General features: G+C 43.1%; 1 protein-coding gene across 1 annotated transcript in view; it reads left to right on the forward strand.

The window, feature by feature from the left end:
* Positions 1-22,608, forward strand: part of lancl2 (LanC lantibiotic synthetase component C-like 2 (bacterial)) — a 44,483-nt gene that overhangs the window by 6,405 nt on the left and 15,470 nt on the right. The window contains exons 3-7 of the mRNA XM_050056082.1: positions 3,897-4,014; positions 5,312-5,519; positions 7,977-8,124; positions 17,826-17,972; positions 21,141-21,323. Of these exons, the coding sequence (XP_049912039.1) occupies positions 3,897-4,014; positions 5,312-5,519; positions 7,977-8,124; positions 17,826-17,972; positions 21,141-21,323 (804 nt within the window). The remainder of the gene's footprint in view (positions 1-3,896; positions 4,015-5,311; positions 5,520-7,976; positions 8,125-17,825; positions 17,973-21,140; positions 21,324-22,608) is intronic.

Consider the following 22,608-nt stretch of genomic DNA (forward strand, 5'->3'; position numbering starts at 1 on the left):
ATCACAAATAATTTTGATCGATAGTCGCAGTGTTTCCCATACAATGCCTGGCATAGGTCCGGCGAGTCGCCGTGCCAACGAGACCCTTCCGTCCGGCGAGCACAGCGGTTCGACGGGCCTACGAGACCCCCGCCAGACCTATGCCAGGCAAAAAATCAGAAACAGACGGAGGCTCTCATTGCTCTCCAAAGCCTCGGCAGCTTCCCTTGACGCCTCTGAAAACACTACGCCATTGAAAGACGGAGGTTTTGCTGAAAACTGAAGCCTGTAACTCCGGCTGGCAACGGTTGTAAACACCCAGGGGTGAACTGCGCATGCGCGCCATTCTTCTTCTTTGGCCTGGGGGGTTGAAGCTCAAAACTGGGGCAGCTGCGCTCTCTTGCAGCGACAGTCTGCACTGCACTCTTTTGTTTTCTCTCTTTTGAAATACTCGCTTATGAATTAATCGATAATTGATCGTTAATTTTTTTGATGATCGAATAATGAATTTTGATCGTTTGCCCATCCCTAGTTTGCGCCTTATGTTAGAAATACAAACACACTCTTTAATCCTTTTCTGTACACTTTTGCTCTTGTGATTTTGGTTTTGGATGGCAGTGGCTCAGTCTTTATGAAAGGGTGGCCCAGTTCAAGTCCATAGCGTTTTTTTAAGTCTGACATTGACATGAGACTCGCATTGGTGTTTTGGTTCACTCGCTCGCCCCAGTGGCTCTCTCCCTCTCACAGACACACATACATAAAAAGAGACTCACAAACTTTCACGTCACACACACTCCCCCGCCCAATAATATTAAAATTCTCATCTGCAGGGCTCCAAACCGCTACTATTTAGTTGCATTTCCAACCATGGAGCACTTTATGTGACTTGCAATTATGCCATGGTAACAGTTTAACTTAACGAGTGTACCGATAGCGTGAGCAGACAAAGCGTTTTACTTTGTACCTCCAGGGTTCCAGCCTGCAACTACTTAGGCACATTTTGCGACCATGGAGCACCAGTGAACTGTTATGAACTGTAGAGCTGTAAGTGTGTTTCCAGCTTGCAGTGGATAAATCTTCACGTTTAAAGGTGCTGCGGCAACAGCTTGACGTAATGCCAAACGCTAACAGCTAACTGTAAACAAATAGAAAAAACATTAACACTCACGGCCCGAGACGAGCCAGGTGCTTCAAAATAAAAGCACCATTGGTTTCACTTTGATTTGTTTAATTATAACTTTATTTAACTTAATCACAACAGTATTTTAACTTTATAATGACAGTAGCTACTTTATTTAACTTAACTTCTAACTGTAGTTCACGTAACAATTTTGTATTTTAGAAGTCTACAATACTTTAGAGGTGATTTCAAAATATCAAGATATATATCGTGTCACGATAAAGCCTTAAAATATCACAATATTATTTTTAAGCTATATTGTCCAGCTGTAATTTAAGGATGTGAGAGTTGATATCGTCTTAGATTTAGGGTATTGTTATATCGTAAGTGTTGTCTTTTCCTGGTTTTAGAGTCTTAATTTCAGTAAAGTGATGTACTTGTACACTAGTCGATTACTCAGAATGCTGATGATATTTATCAAAAATCTCACTATGTAAATATTTTGTTAAAGCACTGTCCTACAGTATCATTGTGATGTGTTGAGGTACTTCGCCCAGTTGAAATGTCTTGGCTTCATGCGCCACTGAGCAACTTTTGTAGGAATAAACAGGGCCCCGCCTCCAACGCTGTATCCAGGTCTCTGCGAAGCCCCAACTGCTCGGAGCGCCTGACTACGGCAGCCCATCGCTCTGACATCACAACTCTTTCTCTCTGCATAAACAGTGTCTCTCTTGAGAAATTCAAAACTTGACAGGCCTGCTGGGCACAGTAACAGTTGGTGAGCCATGATTATGATAATTACTTGTGACACAATTGTTAGTGCAGGCCTCTGTTAGGTTACACAGCCTTATATCCCAACGTGCATTGAGAAAATGGTGACTGACTGCAAATGCAGGCTGCTACCAGAGTATGAAAAACAGTCTGCACATGACTGGCTTCCATCAGCAGCAGCAGAGATTGGCAGGGGCTGGGAAACCTATTCTCTAAGCGGTCCCTGTTAATTTATCAGGCCAGTGGATAGGAGTAAATGGGCCTTGAGTCCAACAAATAGCTCCTTCGTTCCCTGCGCACCCCCGGACTCCCATCTGCGTTTGTTTGAAGAGGTGGCGAGTGAGAAACACTCACTGAAATCTCTGCTTTGATTCAGGAAGCTGCCCGGCTCCTCGTCTCATACAGTTCACACTGTAGGCTGAATGTGAATGGAGCCTGCAGAGAATGAATTAACCCCATATCCTGCATCAAACCAGGCTTTGAAGCATGCTCTGACCTACACTGTGCTGTGAAATCTGTAAGGGTAAATAGAGCCTTGAGCTTTGTGCAAATAAGCTCATTAACATAGTGTGTTTCCTGATATGAATCCTGATGATGAAGAGTTGGGTTCATAACTGCGTGATGCCTGAGACATGATTAGGCTTTCCACTAGTGACAGAATGGGACGGACAGGACACACTGTCGGGCATTGTGTGACCTTTGGAATTAGCAAGGCAAATTTAGACGAAGAGCTCATGTAGGGCCGGACGAGATGGCCAAAACTGTGGCATGCTTTATTAAAGTCAGTGGGATGTTACGGCGGCTCGTTTCTACCTAAACATTGATTTATGTCAACATGTTGATTTCAGGTCATTTTGGGCCTTTGTTTGATTTTTAACAAAGAAAGTTTTAGCTTTCCGAATATGAAACTGTTATCACCAAATTTGGATGATAAGTACAATTTGGAAGCTCGTAAAGGCATGATGACAAGCTAGCACCAAACTTTTGTCAACCACATACAGCCCCTTTCCTACTGCACAAAAACCTGTAGTGTGTGTGATGGGAAAGTTTCCAGTCAGCATTCACACACTGGTCAAATGACTCTGCATTAGTTACGGGTATTTATCGGCTCCAGCTTTGATCGGCAGTGATGGAAATACAACACACTGGTGAACGCCCTAATTTTAGCCCCTTTGTCGTCAATGCAATGACGCGCCACCACAAAATACCGTCCGTCTTCGCCCTAGCAGCGCTCAAACATCTTTCCAGATTAGTCTGCTCAAAGTTTGAAAGACAGGCTGAGTAAGTAATCGATATAAAAAAGAAGAAACCACCGTAACATTTTCACTGGCCTCCATGCTGCTTTCTACTGTTTACTAACCTGTTTTCAGGCCTGTCTGTGATGTCGATCATGACACACCAGAAAAATACAGAAAGGCGTATTTGTCTGCTGCAGAGCCGTGTTCAAGGCTCTTGTCTACTGGCAATGGGAAAGGAATCTATGGCCTATTTTTTGGTGGTTTTCCTGTGTTTTAAAAACCCTTGTACGCGTGCTTATTTGGGTGGAAAATGGATTTATGTCTCCCTCAAATTTTGAATAAAAGACTTACAGCTACAAAGCAGGGTCTGGGACAATGGGTTTTCATCTCTTTTAAAATAAAGTCTTTGCTTTCAGAATATTAAAACCCACTACTGCCTAGTTCTAAGCAGCTTAGCATCATGCATTAAAATATAAACGTTTAATGTAAAACTTTTGCCATCTGAACATGCTACACATCGTTAGCTTGATTAGCACCAAAGTGTATTTTATTCAGATTTACTGGCACAGTGAACAATAGAGACAAAAAAATGGTGACCCTTTTGAAGTGCGCCTGTGTCCATTCCTTCATTAACTATTTATATCACAGACTGACAGAGGCCGAGTTGACACAGTGACATTGCTTGCAATCAGAGAATAATCCAGAATCCATTGGATTAAGAAACCAGCAGATATTTTAATCTAGAAGCTGGCTGGAGTTTATGAATGGGCTGTCTCTCTCCTCCTCAGGTGAGCGCTGCATTCCAGAAGAAGGTCCAGAATAAGATCAAAGATCTCCTCGAGCAGATGGAGGAAGGCCTGAAGACTGCCGACCCCCATGACTTCTCCACCTACACTGGCTGGACAGGTCTGTTGCCATCAGGGCTGGGGCATTGAAAACTGGCTTCAAATCTGAATCAGCTCCAAAATTCAGATTCCAAAAGAATCATCAAGAATTTTGATTCTGCCAATCGATTCCTAGACAACTACACACTGGCGCTTTTTGTGGACTGGACGACGCTGCGTAAAGCAATACATTTCGTTTTTGTTGTGTTCAGACACTATGGGAAGATCAGTAAGAGTTGTGAGCAAATTAGAGAGTAGAGCAGAAGTATTCCCGTCGCTTGTGAAGCAATGTCTAGAAAATAAATTAATTTTTACTGTAACGTGTTTCATTTCTGCAGGTGACAGTGTTACAGTTACAGCACAGGGAATTAAAAAAGAATAAACAGAATATTATTGAATCGTAATATTTAATGACAGCCACTAAATTCATCTGGATGCAATTAATGTACGGCTTCCAATTTCCTGTAGAAAATGCGTGTGGATGCTGACAGCTGAAATGAATTGCTAAAAATGCAGAAATATGGAAAAATTTGCTAGTGATAGGAATAGTTGAAAAAGTTGAAGTGAGTCTAATTAGTATGAATATCACTGAAAAGTCAGATTATACCAATATTTGGAATATTTGAAGGTTTTTAAAAAGCTGACTCAACACAGTAGCATTTCAAAGTGCAGTGGGTTTAAGAGATTTGAAGATTCTCCCCCTTAGTTTATATTGTTAAAAAAAAAAGTTGAATATTTTAAAACGAATAAATGTTAGAAAATAGTTAAATAGTTTGATGGTTGAATGGTTTTTGTAGCTGAAAGTATGCAGAAGTAGTTAGATGCCAAAAAACGTACGGAAGAGTGCAGAAGCATTCACACTAATTATATGAATTTTGTAAAAGTTTTTAAACATAAAAGTTCTTTTTCCTGTGAAGTTAACATGTGACGTGTTTTGACCCCGCCCCCCAGATAATCGAAATTGAGAATCATTAAAAACTGGAATTTTATAGCAGAAAATAAACAATCCAAACAATACCCAACCCTAGTTGTCAGTGGTGATGGCCAAATGAAGCCTCGTGAAGCATTTTCTTTATTTTCTGAGCCCACTAGATGGCGCTCATGGTTTAAAGAGAGAGGCTCAAAGAATGGCAATGGTGTGCTTTCAACCTTTTGTTGAACAAAAAGCGCCATCTAGTGGGCTCATGAAATAAAGAAAATGCTTCATGAGGCTTCATTTGGCCATCACTAATTGTCAGTATGATAAAACTGAAGACATGCTAATTCCATGTGTCAGCGTCAGCCTATCACTGATCCCCAGTGTGCTGTCTTCACTCCAGGCATCGCCTTACTGTACCTCCAGCTGCACCGGGTGACCCACGAGGCCACCCACCTGCAGAGGGCACTGGACTACGTGAAGAGGAGCATGAGGATCCTGAATGGCCGTAAAGTGACGTTCCTGTGTGGCGACGCGGGGCCGCTGGCAGTGGGCGCGGTGGTTCACCACAAACTGAATAACACTGCTGACAGCCAAGACTGTCTGTCCAGGTGAGTGGACTGTGGATGTGTCCAACACGGTGCGTCTAATGTGGGCAACGTTGCCTTCCTAAACAATGAGTAGCAAAATTTGTGGAGTCACAGGAATATTTCATGATACCGCTGCATGTAGACATGGTAGAGCTTGAGGTTTCTGGCAGTGTAGGAATTTTTTTGGATGAATCTTACACAGAATTTGGGTTTGATCGTGGATGTAGGGGCGGGCAATACGATGATATTCGGTCATGAACAATTAAAAAGCGTCTCAATGATCAGCCTTTACAGAGGAATCGTCAGTATTGTGCTGCAGTGCACATTTTGTCAGTTGCACTTCCGTGGCTCACACATCCGTGTTTATTAGAATGTTGCACAGTGCTACCTCTAAAGCCCTATGCCTTGAAACTTGAAAACTTGGAACTTGAAAAACAGCGTGAATGGTTATGCTGCTGATCTGTGTCTCATGAGCTACCTGATTGTTACAATTCCTACCAAATGTTATGTAGAAAGAGTGCGCTTAACTTGAGTGTTGTTAACCTTTTGAAAACAATGTTCATTTTGGTAGTTCTGCAAAAGTCTCTCAATGTCCTTGAATAATCAAAACCATTTCAGAATTCCTGTGTAATGTTAAGACTTACTTCATACTTAGAATTGAACACGACTAAGAATCTTCCTAGTGGACCAACAGTCCTCATCAGGGTCCATCAGTGGACTAGTCTCCTGCATGTTTCTGATATGAATGTAATGATTAAATGATATATTTTGGTGGTTTGAGTTGAAGGTGTGAGAAAGAATAGTGTCAGTAACATTGTTAACACTGTGCTACATTACAGAGAAATACAAAACCGTACTAATGAACCTTCATTAATATAGGCCTATATTTTATCTACAAGTGCACGTCACACACTGAGCGAGCCGCCTGTTAATGACGCTGTGGGCTAATGGGCATGTAGCTACTTCCATGTTTCAGATGATACGTCATGTTTGTAGTCGACCAATGAAGATGAGTTTACATATCACCTTGGGTTCGTCCTTCACCTTCTCAAAATGATCCCACACTTTGGATTTCCTGCCCGACATGTTATTAACTAGCCTGTGGAATAACCGCAGGTACCAGCCCTGGAGATTAACCTGACTCCTGTCTGACTGCTGAGCGTGGACACTTCCTGTGTCTGTCCTTTCAAAGTAAAGTCACACATGGTCCAGTCAGATAGGTTTGGATTTATGTTGACGAGGTGCAGCTCCTGATAGAGTTTCATGTTTTTTTCTGTGACTAAACGACCAATGAAATCTTGCCGACTAATGACCTTTCTGGTCGACTATCAGTGTGTGCGTTCATAGTAATGAAGGAACATGTCAGCCAGTTTAACACTGTGGCTCATTGATGTGTTTTTGGTGGAGCAAGGCTGGTAGTTAGATAAAAGAATAATCAAATCTGACACCATGACTCTAACCAGACTAATTTTAGTCATGTTGATATGTTTGATAAATTAATTTCTTCATCCTGCCGCCCACCCCATAAGCACAGCAAGAATGTACCTCTACAGGCCTACATACACAACCAGTGGAGTTGGCTTTGTTCCATCTTTAACCATGTGTGCTCAGTATAACTCGACAAAACAACTCCTATGGTAAAGAAATGCAGTGTGGGAGCTGGTACACAATAACATGTCATGTTGATGGTGTGCACACTGGCTTCAGTCAAGATACAGGACAAAATGATGCTAAATGTAAATACTGTTGGGTAACAGCAGCCTTACTGGGAGCGCTCAGCGTGTGTGTGGGGACGAAAAGCTGTGAGTCAGAGTCAGTAAACCATGAAGTAACAGTGAATGCAGTTGGAGCTACAGTTTGTCAGAAAATAAATGCTTCTCAAGAGCCAGAGTTCCTGACATTTGTTAACCAGCAGCTGAATGTACTGATGTGGAGGTTATCCACAAGGTTAGTAACTAATCTGCCCTGGAGCTGTAAAGGAGCCTCCTCTGTGTTCCCGACCAGTCTGGAGGCTGATTCAGATCATTTCAGACAGTTATAGATGTGATTGTTAAAATAACGTCATTGAATATGCTCAATAAATAAGTTTCTCTGTCATTATCCATGATTTTCTGTGTATTTTTTACTACAGTTCCACTGTGAGGACAGAGATTTTGGTTGGTATTGATGTGAGGAGATTTTGTCCAGACAGAGGAATAAAATAAATCCAGCTTTGGATAGACACAAAAAATACTTTCCTAGAGCTCTCTCAGATTTTACAGTGTAATAAATACACCGTAAGAAACTCGCAAAATGTCAAAAAAGGAATTTTTTTTACACCTATTTTCCGTACCGAAGAGAGAAATACAACCTCTGTTTTTTCTACAATATTGAAAATCATTCCTTTGGGATTTCCAAATACCCTGGTATACTGTATTACTGTGATACCGCCCAGGCCTAATCTCCAAACATTTTTATATATATATGTGTGTGTGTCAGGCTCCTCCAGCTGCAGAGGTCGGTGCTGAGTCCCGACTCTGAGATGCCAGACGAGCTGCTGTATGGCCGGGCCGGCTACCTCTACGCTCTGCTCTACATTAACAAAGAGATAGGAGCTGACACGGTGGATGAGGGCACCATTACAAAGGTGAGACACACGCCTGCTCTTAAATTAACTTAACTGGTGAAACTTTGTTCAGTGCTGGTTTTAACCCCTGAGGCCTGACTCTCCTGGATTTATTTTGATTCTCTACCTCATTCTAGCAGCTAACATCAAGTGCCATACATCATTGTAATTTTAAGTCAAGTTGCTTTGTCTGATAATGGTTAAGTATACTGATTGTTTTTTAAAAAGCCAGTAAAAAGTTTTTTTTTATTTTTATTTTACTGTGAACACAAACAGATTTAAAAATTTGTAGTTAGATGTTTTGGACTTGCAAATGAATTTTGGTCGACACCTAACCTTCTCTTATAAAGTTACAGCCATTTATTATAAGATTACCACAGGCATTTTTTTAGTTAAAACACGGATACTTTCAGTCCACTTTATAGGGGATAAAATTCCCACTGTACATACGGACAGCGCTACAAAATGGCGAAGTCACTGTATAGTTGACTATATTGTGAGTAGTGAGTGATTTCAGACACTGACACTGTACTGATTATATAGAGCTTCTCTGCTGCCAGGTTGAAGATGTGTGTGAAGGATTCAAGTCTTGAAATCTGCAGCTTCTTTGCAGCAACATCCAAATTTGAAGCGTTGTCTACTGTCATGGCTTCATGTGAGTCTTGACAGACGTGGATGTAAACTGTAACTTGTAGGGCTGCCCCCTAACAGTCCTCAAAACGTTAGTCGACCACAAAGGTCGTTAGGCAGCAAGATTTCATTAGTCGCTTAGTCGCAGAAAAAAAAAACACGAGCTGTGCCTTGTCAAAATAAATCCAAACCTATATGACTGGAAAATGTGGGGATTTATTTTGAAAGGACAGCCACAGGAAGTGTCCACGCTCATCAGTCAGACAGGAGTCAGGTTAATCTCCAGGGCTGGTACCTGCGGTTATTCCACAGGCTAGTTAATAACATGTCGGGCAGGAAATCCAAAGTGTGGGATCATTTTGAGAAGGTGAAGGACGAACCCAAGGTGATACGTAAACTCATCTTCATTGGTCGACTACAAACATGACGTATCATCTGAAACATGGAAGTAGCTACATGCCCATTAGCCCACAGCGTCATTAACAGGCGGCTCGCTCAGTGTGTGACGTGCACTTGGAGATAAAATATAGGCCTATATTAAAGGGAAATTTCGGTTTATTTCAACCTGTCTCCTATCGTCCTAAATTTGTTTCCAGTGACTAGTGACATAAAAATAATAGTTAGCATGTTAGCCGTTAGCCTAGATACAGCCAGGGCTCTCACTCTGTAGCAGATGAGGTGAAACTGTGCTTGGAAAGCATCTTTAGATGACAGACATGTTTTTCCTGTGAGGCTGCTGTAATAACCATCTGTTAGACATCGTGCTGAGACAAAAGGCAACTAGTACCAGGGCACAGAGGACACACACACACACACACACTGGATAATAATCTCTCCACGCTCTATTTTGATTATTTATTTAAGCACGCACACACACTGCAGAAAACTGCAGGGCCAGCTGTCCCCTTTTGGTAAAGCGCCAGGCCAAAACACATATACCGTACACACACACACACACACACACACACACACACACACACGCACAGTGTGACAGAAGGGCTGGGAGAGTGGGCAGCAGCATTGGGCTCACAGAAGTGTTAGATAGAGGTGTTATTATGACTGATGAAGGAATAAAAATGTGGAGCTTTAAAGCTCCAGTTTCCTGCAGCACTGCACTGCTGTTCATCTCCCCATCATTTGTGCTCATATACCTGTCAGCGCCACACACAGCACGGCAGCACTCTGCACACTTTACCAAACAGTGGCTGTGCTCCAGGGTGCTGTTAAGAAATGTGTTTTTCTCTTTTAACTCTTACTTTGGTGTTGCTCTCTTTGAAGTGCTCTGAGACTTCTTCTTCATGTCAGGATTTAGCCTCTCTGAGTGACAGCTTGAAGTGTAGACGCTCGGTGCTGAACAGAGGGTTTCAGCTGAGGGGTGTGTTTTTGAGGAGTGACTATTGTTTGGGCTGCAGCCAGATACTGTATCTCCAGTTTGTGCCAGCTCCAAAAGAAAGGGGGAAATAAGAAGATGGTGTGTGTGTGCGTCTGTGTGTGTGTGAGAGTCTTTTCTAGCAAATGCCAAACTTACTGTTTGCTTCGGCAAAATATTATGTTAGTAAGCTTCTGTCCTGCTGTGATACTGCATTTGCTTGACTGAGAAACAGTTAAATCTCCCACAGTCCGATGCTGAAATGAAATTAATTAGAGAATAAGTTTAATCCACTGCTAGATTCACAGTCAGTGAAAAGTAAAACTTCTCTCAGAGCCTCACCAGTAGTGAGCTAAAAAAGTTAGTTAGTTTAGAAGATGGATTTTATACATACCAAAATAATTCTGAGAAAATGTCACACAAATGTCTGATGGGATAAGATAATGAAGTGATGACATTTTATTGGCAAAAAGTCAACCTTCTTCCTGTCGTTCATGGACAACAACCAGGACAAGGGACTTCCCATTCCTCTGGTAGTCCACTACAAGCTCATTGGATTTGGTTATTCACTGGTTCTATTCATGTCAATATTGTGATAACTTGCATTTCCCCAGGAATGGAAATACATTTAATACCTTTCGTTAAATTCCTTCAAAGTCCTCACTACATAATATATTACATAAATCTGGACAGACTTGTTTTTTTTGTGTTCCACGGGCCAATTTTGCAGCAGATGGTAATAGTGGTGGTTAGTGATGGCCAAATGAAGCCTCACGAAGCATTGTTTTTATTTTCTGAGCCCACTAGATGGCGCTCATGGTTTAAAGAGAGAGGCTCAAAGAATGGCAATTCAGTGTGCTTTCAACCTTTTGTTGAAGTGGGGTCATGAAATAAAGAAAATGCTTCATGGGGCTTCATTTGGCCATCACTAGTGGTGGTCAATATAGATGAAATTCTATATAATGTTAAATGTAATTTAATATCATGGTATCAACCGAGACCTATAATACATTTTTCTGAAAAAGTGGGAAGTTGGGATTGTACGTTTGTGTGCATGTCAGTGTGTTGCTTTTAGTGGTGCACATTAGGGATGGGGAAAAATTGTTTGCGAGTCTGAGTTGGTTAACTTCCAAAACTTCTTTAGATTCTTTAGACATTTTTTTTTACATCTAGCAAAATTAAAGTGCTGCACATCCTGTCTGACTTTTGTTGTAGATCACCTAGCTCGAGTTACAGCAAGCAGTATGGCTCCTGGTTAGTTGCCCCCTGCTAACGTTAGCTCAGTAAAGTGTTGGTTATTTGCAGGAGAATGCCGACGTGACACTCTAGTGGGGCAAATTAATTATATTAAACTGTGGCGGTGGGCCACACCACCTCTCTCAGCGCACAGCAGGTTGGGGTAGAGACTGAATTCAGCCCCCCTATGTACAGAATCGGGGATTGTTTTGAACCGAGAATTGATTTTGAATTCAATCATGACCTTAAGAATCAAATTGAATTGTGAGATACTGAAACATTCACACCCCTAGTTCACATTCATTCCTCCAAAAAAGATAATCAATATATAGACAGCATTTTTAGAATTAATTGGGATTGATTGAGTTGAATCAGACTGACTGAAATATGCCGACAATCCGACAGACTCTAAAGCTGTATGATGTCATTTACCAGCAGACTGCTTTCCAGGCCCCAGCGGCTGCCTGTCTCACATACACTGATAGCCAAACATTCAAGTAGCTCTGAGTCCTATCCAGAACTCTTAGATTAGATTTGTCTTGGTAAATCCTCTTGCTGCTGAATCCCAAAGGCTTCAGTTTGTTTACAGTGATTAATTTAGGCTGCAAACAGATTAATTCCTCCTAAATTACATTTTCAAGAGAGACAGTTGATTGCTTATTGAGGGGTGCGTGTGTGTGTGTGGGCTGCCGGTCTTGAAGCCCATGAAGATTCATTCATTCATTCATTATTTGTAACTGCTTATCCTATTCAGTATCACAGGGTTTCTGGAGCCTATCACAGCTGACATTGGGCATGAGGCGGGGTACATCCTGGACTGTTCAATAGTGATGGCCAAATGAAGCCTCATGAAGCATTTTCTTTATTTTCTGAGCCCACTAGATGGCGCTCATGGTTGAAAGAGAGAGGCTCAAAGAATGGCAATTCAGTGTGCTTTCAACCTTTTGTCGAACAAAAAGCGACATCTAGTGGGCTCAGAAAATAAAGAAAATGCTTCACGAGGCTTCATTTGGCCATCACTACTGTTCAAGGCGTAAATATCACCGTTTTGCCGGCTTGCTTAGTAGTAACAGTGCAGAAACAATGTCTGTAAACAACCACCAGGATGAGATCATGGGTGGAATGGGCGTGACGTTTTGACGACGTGTTTTGTGTATGACTGATCGCCAGGAGATTTCGAAAGCAACTGATAGCAGTTAGCAGCTAACTCAGAGAAGAAGGAACAGCGGCTGAAAATGTCTGTGAGAACAATGAGGTCTGGGAGCTCCTTACCCTTCGAGCAGAGGACGAGATCAGCAGCCATGTAACAGGGAAGGTAAAAAGGTCACACTTGAGGCTGACGCTGTTGTGTTACACATCACGCCCATCACTCTTCTTTTGCTTCCAAGATGCAGACATACTGTCTAAAATCACACACTAGAGCAGCATGATGTTCTTGTTGTTTGGTGCTGTATCAACATGCAAAGGAGGCATAAAGAAGGGACTTTGTAGCGGCCTAACAGCGCAATCTCTGCACAAAAAAGGCCCATGAAGATTCATGTGTGTGAATAAATTTAAATGAAAATGTTTTTTTCTTGCCTCCACGCTGGCGATAGCCGTGGCGAAGGCATTATGTTTTCGTACGCATGAATGTCTCATCCTTGTGAACACGATATCTCAAGATGCCCAGAGGGAATTTCTTCAGATTTGGCACAAATGTCCACTTGGACTCAACGATAAACTGATACGTTTTTGGATTCAAATGCTAATTCTGACAAAACTTCATACAAAGGTTTAACAGGATAAAATAATGAAGGGATGACATTTTATGTCTAAAAGATCAAAGGTCAACTTCACTGTGACATCATAATATTTAGCATAAAACATTTTTCTGGCAATTTTTTAACGTCATATCTCAGGAACAGAAGGGTAGACATTTGGTCAGATACTGAATTGGTGACTAATCTTGAAACTGTGCTGATTATGTAGATCTTCTGTGTGTGAAGCAAATAAGAGAAACTTGACTGGTAAGCACAGGCATACAACCGCAGGCAGTAATAAGTGTCATTTATCCACTCTAAAGTGCACACTTTGAAGATAGCTTCTTGTTGGGGAAATAGAAAGGTGCATTTGAGGCCAGGAGAGGCAGGGACGTTAGTTTAGATGCATAAAATAGTGAAGGGACGTGTAAATGAACAAGCTGGCTGTAAATCTGCCGTGTCATGAGAGGCAGTGCTGCTGCAGCAGAACAGTTTTCCTTTCTTTTTCACTCACTCTATCCTGCTCGGGGACAACACAAACTGCTGACTCAGAACCTCCAGCCCCTAGTCACACCCCCCTACACACACACACACACACACACACTTGTGCTGTTTACATTTAACTGCATTTGTTGTCCTACACTATTGTCATAATCATCTGCATGGTTGCGTTAAGGCAAAAAACACTTGGTCAGAATAAGGGACTGACTTGCTTGAATCTTGAAAAAGTCAGCAGTGACACGACACATCTAAATGAACCATTATCGTTCCTTAATTTTGACTGAATTGCGAGTCTCCGTGCTTTTCTATCCCCATCAGATATATGGCACATGTAATTGAGTTACTATTATTGTCATAGTTGCATTTGTTTGTGTAGACACCATCGCCACCTACAGATGATGTATTAGGCTCTTGAAGGGTTGTCCCATTTCATAGGGCAAGATTTCAACCACTATCCCCTTGTAACTCTGTCCTGTAAATGAGGGGTAGGGGTAAAAATAAGAAATGGGATTGGGCCATAGGAAAAAGGGACCCAAACCACTGACATGAGACGATAGTCTTACTAGTTGTATTTAGAGTTCTGTACGTGCCTAAAGCCTAGATCAGACCAAAGATTTGCAATGAGATGAGTTGAAACCGGCAACTACTTGCAATGCGCCGTTCTGCAATGTTCTGAAAACCTGCCGGTTCTCAACAACGCAACTAAATGAGACTGTGTATCATCTCTAGTCAACAACTCTCTGTACTTCTGAGCTGTAACATTGACAGGAAGTGACCACCATGAGACGGTGTATCATCTCTAGTCAACAACTCTCTGTGCTTCTGATCTGATTTGCAGCTTTTCAGACTTATTTTGTGGCTGAATATAATTTGTAGCTTCTTAAAATCTGAATGAGGATAGTGATAGTGAGATACTGGCTACAGTGATGAAACAAAACCAGCATCAGATGGACTGTATTCATAATCAGTACGCCACAGTAATATAAATAAACGTGTGTGGGCGGGCATAAACACATACAGTGAGCAGCAGCAGTGACCCACCGTCCCACACCGGCACACCGTGAGGACGGAAACAGAGGGCTCGGCGGGGACGGACTACCTGCCGCAACAAGCAAACATGCTGTCTGCCGTCATTTTGACTTGACCAGCGGACTTCACTACAAGCTGATTGGCTATAGAAACAGGTGACGTGCTTTACATTCTAAAACCAGCCACTGGTAATTTGACCAGCTGAGTAGCAGGTGACACCATCAGCCAGCTGGAGTCGAGCTCAGACAGGTCAGTTTACACCGCTGCTACTTTTCTCTGCAACGTTCTAAAACGGTTTCGTCTCGTCGTGAATCTTTGATCTGTAACACATGACGTGCATGGCTGCAGATGATTGGCTGAGTCAGAGAGAGAATGGCGGCATTTCTTGATAAATGACATTTAAAAAAACAACTAATTTGACTGGCGACTGAAGCTTAACTCAACAAAAAGGCCCAAACCTGACCTGACACCTGTGACCTTACAGTTGCAGCTCAGGCAGCAGATCTTAGCAGAAATGAGTGCATATATACAGCACATGTTTCCACTGTGCCCACAGAGAAAATGATTTCATCTCTGGCTTCCCTGTTATTGAGTTCAGCTGTTGACCTCAGCTAATTTGCTCCTCTCAGGGGTTGCTTGGCCTTCTGTTACTTTTCCACATTGACTCTTTCATTATGGGAGGCAGTGATGCATGTGTGTAGGACTCAGTTAGCCCTAAACAGATTTCAAATGTTAATAGAGTCTTCCATGTCCAGAATTAGCCTTTGTAGGTTAGAGCCTCTTTTATATTTACATTTACATATTCATTGTATTTACCTTTCTAGCTTCATTACATTTTAATGCTCAGCACGACCTCCATCACACGACGACCGTTTCTACACAGTGAATTCATCATCCATGTGAAGGATAGTCTGAATGTAATTCCAGATGTCCAAAAGTAAGCTCTGCTGAGATGAGAAATTCAAACACTTCAGGGGCTGTCCACTAGAATTCTTATCGCTCTTGTCTTGGATTTCAATTAGACTATAATTTTGTACGGCAAGTTCAGCAGTCTTGTGCTTAACTAAAAAGGCAGAGTGAGAAATTGGATATTAATTCTTTATATTTTAAAAAAGTGGAAGGAAGTCAAGTCCATACAGTTTATCACCTTAACTTAGAATCTTAAAATTCAGCATCCCATATCCTTATACCATATAGGACTGTACGATTTTGGCCAATCTGTATGAGCCCTCTCTTCTTCCTTCATATCCAGCCTCTCATACAACTCACTTTTACCTAGCGTTTGCCACCTCTTTCTTCACCTTGCACCTAGTGTTCCTGTACTCCTGTCTACTTCCTTCATCTCTCTGACTGTCCTGCTTCTTTTCCACCAAAGTCTTCCACCATGTACTTTCCTTTACTTCTATATTCCACCACCAAGTGTCCTTGTCTTCTTTCCTCTGCCCAGATGACACACCAAGTACCCTCTTAGCTGTCTCCCTCACCTCTTCCGGCAAACAGCAGTCTTCCTTCTTCAGTTTGCACCATTCGATCCCTGGCTTTAACTCTTTCCTCTTCGTAGTCCCCAAAGTCATCGTACAGATCACCATCCGATGCTGCCTCCCCTGCAATCACCTTGCAGTCTCCTGTCTTTTCCTAAGAAACTAAGAATGCACTGGCATGTGCGTCCCCAGTTGCTGGATTAACTAAACATCATCATCCAAAATCTCTAGCTTAGTAGTGGTGTCTGAATTTGGTTTGTGGTGGTGATTACAGCATTCATTGCATGCTTAAAAAGTACCAATCCTGCTTCATCTACCAAATGAACTGGAGGCTGCCAGATGGGCGAAGAGGTGCCTTTTTTAGCGATATTGTTTTTTTAAAGATTTGCCAGCGTCACTGATTGATATCCACCCAGAATTTACTGGGCTGACTGTTTGATTGATTGTTTGTTCTTTTATTGACCAACCTTCCAATTCTAAATCCAGATTTAAGTGTGTAAATAAGTGGGCTGCACGTGTTATTTCAACGGGTCAGATACATTTACCGAACATCTATATCTTCTGCTGCATGTCTTATTTTCAGGTTGTAAATAGGTTGTCAAAAATAAGCAGGCGCCCACTGCAAATTGTACTGCTGATGCTTTCTTACTTAAGAAAATATCATGTACACCAGTCAGCCAAAACCACTGGCAACTGAAGTGAATAACACTGATCATCTTGTCACAATGCATTGTTCTGCTGGAAACTTGCCTCTTGACACGCCCCACCCACCCAAACACCACTGCGGACCAAGCAAACCCTCTTGTGGCAGCAGTACTCCCCAATGGCAGTAGCCCTTCCAGCTGGACAATGTGTCATGCCACACTGCAAAAACTGCTCAGGAATGGTCTGAGGAACATGACAAAGAGCTTAAAGCCTTGACCTGGCCTCCAAATTCCCCAGATCCAAATCCAGTCAAGCATCCTTGGGACATGCTGGTACGTCATCTCGCAACCCACAGTACTCAAAGAATCTGCCGTGAAGACCCTGGTGCCAGACACGGCCGGGCATTCCTAGACTTCCTGTGTCCATACCTTGACATGTCAAAGCTATTTCCTATCTGTAGAGGCCCCACCGTGGATGGGCGGTACGTCTGGGGTATTTGCATGTCCCTCAGATGCTCAGTCGTATTGGGAACTGGAGACTTCGGAGTCCAGGTCAATGCCTTGAGCTCTTTGTCATGTTCCTTGGGCCATTCCTGAGCAGTTTTTGTGGTGTGGCATGGTGCAGTGTCCTGTTGGGTGGGCCACTACCTTCGGGGAGTGTTGTTGCCATGAAGGGCTTGGTCTGCAAAGTTGTTTGGGTGAGTGGAGCGCGTAAAGTAGCATCGACATATATGCCAGGACCCAAGGATCCCCAGCAGGACACTGCATTGTACCAAGATGTTCAGTGTTATTCACTTCACCTGGTTTTAATGTTTTGGTTGATCTGTGTAAATCAGATCTCTAAGTTTTATCTATTTTTAACGCTAGTTATTTGCAAATGTTAAAATCTAATCCTAATGAGATTAGCGAAAGAGTTTCAAAGGATTTGGACAGAAGCAGATTTTATGACAGTGAACATTCTCCAAGTTAAAAGCTTGAGGACACAAGATTAAGCCGTTAAGCTGTCAATTCAGTTACCAGGAAGAGAACTCATCAACATTTTGTCAGGATACAGTCAGAGCCATCATTTGCCTTCTCCGTCTCCAATCCTCAGGTGGTGACTGCCATCGTGGAATCAGGGAAGAACATGTCAGCAGAGCAGAAGAAGACGGACCGCTGCCCTCTGCTCTACGAATGGCACAAGAAGCAGTACATTGGTGCCGCCCATGGCATGGCTGGCATCTATTGCATGCTCATGCAGGTAAGACAGGCTGAATGGTTCCATTGGGTGGTTGTTGGCTTTGTAAACTTGGACATGTTTTCAGTGTGTGGTGTAAGCAAATAGTCAAATATTGGACACATGCCACACTTTAGAAAGACTTCAATCACTTAGTGTCTCTTGTACTGTACAGTGAAATTTACTTATGGACATGATTAGAGTCCGAAATTTACACCCGCCAGGGGCCGACAACAGGTACATTTTCCCTCAGACTATCTGCGACACTGGCAGTTAAATGTACAGAAACAGTTGTGTAAGAAAAAAACATGCTGAGTCTCTACCGCGTTTTAGTGTTATTTATATGCAGTTATAATGCATTTTTTTTATTTTCTGAGCCCAATAGATGGCGCTCATGGTTGAAAGAGAGAGGCTCAAAGAATGGCAATTTAGTGTGCTTTCAATCTTTTGTTGAACAAAAAGCGCCATCTAGTGGGCTCAGAAAATAAAGAAAATGCTTCATGAGGCTTCATTTGGCCATCACTAGTGACGATGCTAACCACTACACCAGCGTGCAAATGTATTCATGACACAAAAAGGCATTTTATCATTTTGGCCGGTGAAAATATGCTTAGCTGGTGGATTTTTCCTTCTACTGGCCACCTCGGCCAGTGAGTCAAAAAGTTAATTTCGGACAGTGGATGTGATGCCTGCACCTTACTGTGATCGGAGCCCGTGATCAAACGCGCGGTTGGTGATAATTCTCTGTGGGCTTGTCACTGTCAGCCTCCTCTTTGACATCACTGTCATTTAATTTTTGGTCCATTGTGGTAGATAAAACATTTATAGGTCACAAATCTGCTTCATGTTTATAACTGTTTTCATTTCAAGGCACAGTTTGGTTTCTTTTTAGGTCACATCATATGCAAGACTCACCTAAAGTCAAGGTGCAGAGGCAGAAACAAAATTGAAATCTAAAACCAAATCTAATCAGGCGATAAAACCGACCTGACCTGACATGACCAACATGATGATGACACAGCTGAAGATGTGACGAGATTATAAAAATGCAGCGCTCCCTGCAGTGAGGACAGAGAACAGAGAGTGCCTCTCTCAGAGACAGAGATCATATCAGTACTTCCATGCTAGTCTAGTTAATCAGTCTTTGATTGCTGATGGAAATAGTTTAGTCGATGAAGTCGATTTCTATGATGAAGCTTTTATCTTAAGTGTTAAAAGATTCAGATTTAATTCCTGGATTTAGCTGCATTGAACAGTTTAATCAGGCCAGAAGTTGCTCTGTATTCGACGACAGCAACATGACAGGCACATATTGATCACATTTTAGTCCCAGTAGTGTAATGTCACCTCAGCTGAAGAGGCTCATATCTAGCTGTTAGTCCATCAATAGCTCTTCTTACATGCCCACGACTTCTCTCTCAAACAGAATCTATTCCTATGCTCTGCTGTTCACTGTGTATTGACTTGTTTGACAGGCTGAAGCAGCACACTGCTGTGATTGAAGGCAGTGCCACACTTTGGCTGCAAACCAGCCATTTTGCCTGAGTCAGTATGCTTGTTCTGTTCGCTGCCTTTAAAATGTGATTCAAGTGATTTCAGTAAGCATCAGACGTGTTCCAATCTTCATTCTTTCATCTCATCTCTGAGGACATCTTCTTCGATTGGAGAACAATTATAAAACTAAATGAGTATTTGGCTGTTATGATATTAGCACAGGCTCTTGGCGTCAGAATTAGAACCACATTTCCTGTAAACGTTGCTGCATTGCAGATAATCTTCTTCAGCCTGAGGTCAGGCCCCCTTGGCAAAGGTCTCCTTCATTCATTGTAATGTGTCAGAATGGGTTTAAAGGCCCTGACACACCAAGCCGACGGTCGGCCGTCGACCAAAGTCAGGCTGGGTGAACGTCTGTCGCCCTAGTTTTTGCGGTGTGTCCCGCACCGTCTGCACTTTGGTGTCGGCGTCGGCTGCTTTTCGCCCATTGAGCACATTGAATCGGTGGCGTAGCTTGTTGGTGAGAGAGATCACTCTGATTGGCTGTTCAGGTTTTATTTCCTCGCCCCTGTAGCGATTGAATCTGCCTGTAGTGAAACCGGGGCTAACCGGTGCTTCCTCCTCAGGCTCCACTTCACTCAGCTGCCCCACAGACCCGCTGCTTCTTCACACTTTAACCTGAATAACAAACCGGAGCTAGCTGGGAGCGGCTAGCGGAGCGTTAGCCGCAGCATGACCGGAGGGAAGCACAGCCAGTTAGCCTCCGCTAGTCTCTGAGCTAGCCCCGGCTCTCCGTTTGGATCCAACCGGAGCACCGAGCCCTGGTTTGTTATTCAGGTTAAAGTGGGAAGAAGCAGCGGGTTTATCGGGCAGCTGAGTGAAGTGGAGCCTGCGGAGGAAACACCCGGGACCATCTGGATGTAATAGTCGTGGAGGTGCTGCGGCGCTTGGCTGCACAGATAGGAAAGCCCTCAGCTGACAGGATGTACCACTCTCTCACTCCGCTCTCTCTCACACAGGCGCAGAACGTACGTGCTACTTGGCCGTCGGATGTAGTCCGTGTAGTGTGTTCAAATGCAACTGACACAGGGCGACGTGAGGCGACGTAGACGACGCAACAGTTGGCTTTCGTCGCCGCTAGTTCTTTGATGTCGGTTTGGTGTGTCCGCACCTTAAGATACACTGATGCTCAGACGTTCGCCACATAGACCCTTTCAATCAGCTCTCTGGTGATTCAGCGTCTTTACTTGGCAAGAGACCCGTCCTCTGATGAGTGGACATTAATCAGTAGGTCAGTGTTTTATTGTTGGTCCAACGCCTTGTGTTTGAAGGGTCTCGCTGTCCTGGGCTGAGAGCCAGTGGAGGAGCTGCTAACTCTTACAGGCACACATCACAGAAGTGCTGTTGGCTGCTTCGCTAAATCAGTTCTTTGTAAGATTGGATCAAAATGTGCTTGTGAATGAGTATGAAGTGGATCTCAATCTGCCCGCACTGCACCAGGCAGGCTGCAGTTTGGTTTATTGTGAACAGCTGTTAACTTGAGCTCAGGTGAACTGCCTCATTAAGAAACAAACATATTTTATCATATATTTTGCTGTCTCAGTGTCTACACACAGTTGACTACAGCTACAAGAAGGCGATGATTCACTGTGATGACCAGTAATGATTTAACTTAACGTGGTCTCTGTCTGTCTCCAGCCAGGAGCTAAGGTCCAGTCAGACATCCTGTCGGAGCTGGTCCGTCCCAGCATCGACTACGTCCGCCACAAGAGGTTCCGCTCGGGGAACTTCCCGTCATCGCTGAGTAACGAGAGTGACCGGCTGGTTCACTGGTGCCACGGAGCCCCTGGTGTCATCCATATGTTCATCATGGCTTATAAGGTGAGACTGGCGTTGTGCCGTGTGCTTCACATTGTGCAGTAACATCACCAGTGCAGCAGCTGTAAACAGAATCTGTCTGGACTGACCTGACATGAGAGCTGCTGCTGTGTGAAACCACCCTGTCCGACACTGGCCCCCTGTGGCACAGCTCTGCACTGCATGGACATCACACTGTGCTCCAGATATGTTGGCATGTGCAGCTGCCACTTTCAAGAGAACACTTGTAAAAGTTGTTAATCGTTTTTATTCAACACACACTTTATCTTGTCACTGCTGAACTTGTGAGGAGATTATGACAAAGGCAGAATATGAATTCTTCCCTCCTGACTAACCACCAGCAATCCTTCATTTTAATAACCTTGCTGTGCGCACACACACACACACACACACACACACATACACATGCATACTGCAGTAATGCATTGTGGGCTAATTTCTTCTTTTCTTGGCCCATTAGGGAGCCACTTGGCAGCTAATGCACTGCTATTCCGGCATTTTCATTCCTCTCACTAACACAGAGACTCTTTGGCACCACACAGAGAACAAAGCACAATGGGAGACATGGTTGCTTATCACTGTCTCACTGTTAACAGAACACACAACACAGCTCTCGTTTGTTGTTGCACCAGAAGCATTTCAATCATGTGGTTTGTCAGTGAAGGTTTCAGGTAAGCTGCTGCAGCTGTAGTGTGTGTTTAAAGCTGGTGTTACACACCAAATACTGATTCGGTTGAGCATGAGCATGTCGTTTTTTCACCGAGCAATAATGTTGGGTATCTGTTATTACAACGAGAGATTACAGACTTTTTAAACATGGAATTGTCTCCGTCACAGGAAAAGCTGGAAGCAGCACTAAAAACGCAGGAAATAAAGGAGTGCCACATCACATGGCTTTTCAGTATCCCAGCTATATGATTGATTTGCTCATCTTAAAGGGGAACACCACCAAAATTATAGACTCACAAGTCAGTCTTTAGACGCTTTGCTTAACTAAAGACTGATGACTTTCTCCCTGATTTTGTGTTTAGATGGGCGGATACAATTTCAGAGTTTAAAAAAACTCCCTGCGTTGCAGAACCAATAGTAAATCCACAGGGCGGTCCTTTGGTGGCTCGCTGAACTCTTGTGCTTGTAAACATAGTCCCACTAGAAACACGTGCAGCGGTACAAAATGGCTCAAGTCGCTGTAAGTCCTTCATTTCCACAATCTTGTGGACTGAGCACACGTTTGATAAAACAGAGTTTAATCTCTCGGCATCCATTTTCAAGCTCTCTGTGTGTTTGT

This window comes from Epinephelus moara, chromosome 11 (assembly GCF_006386435.1).
Source record: "Epinephelus moara isolate mb chromosome 11, YSFRI_EMoa_1.0, whole genome shotgun sequence".
NCBI classification, from domain to species: domain Eukaryota; kingdom Metazoa; phylum Chordata; class Actinopteri; order Perciformes; family Serranidae; genus Epinephelus; species Epinephelus moara.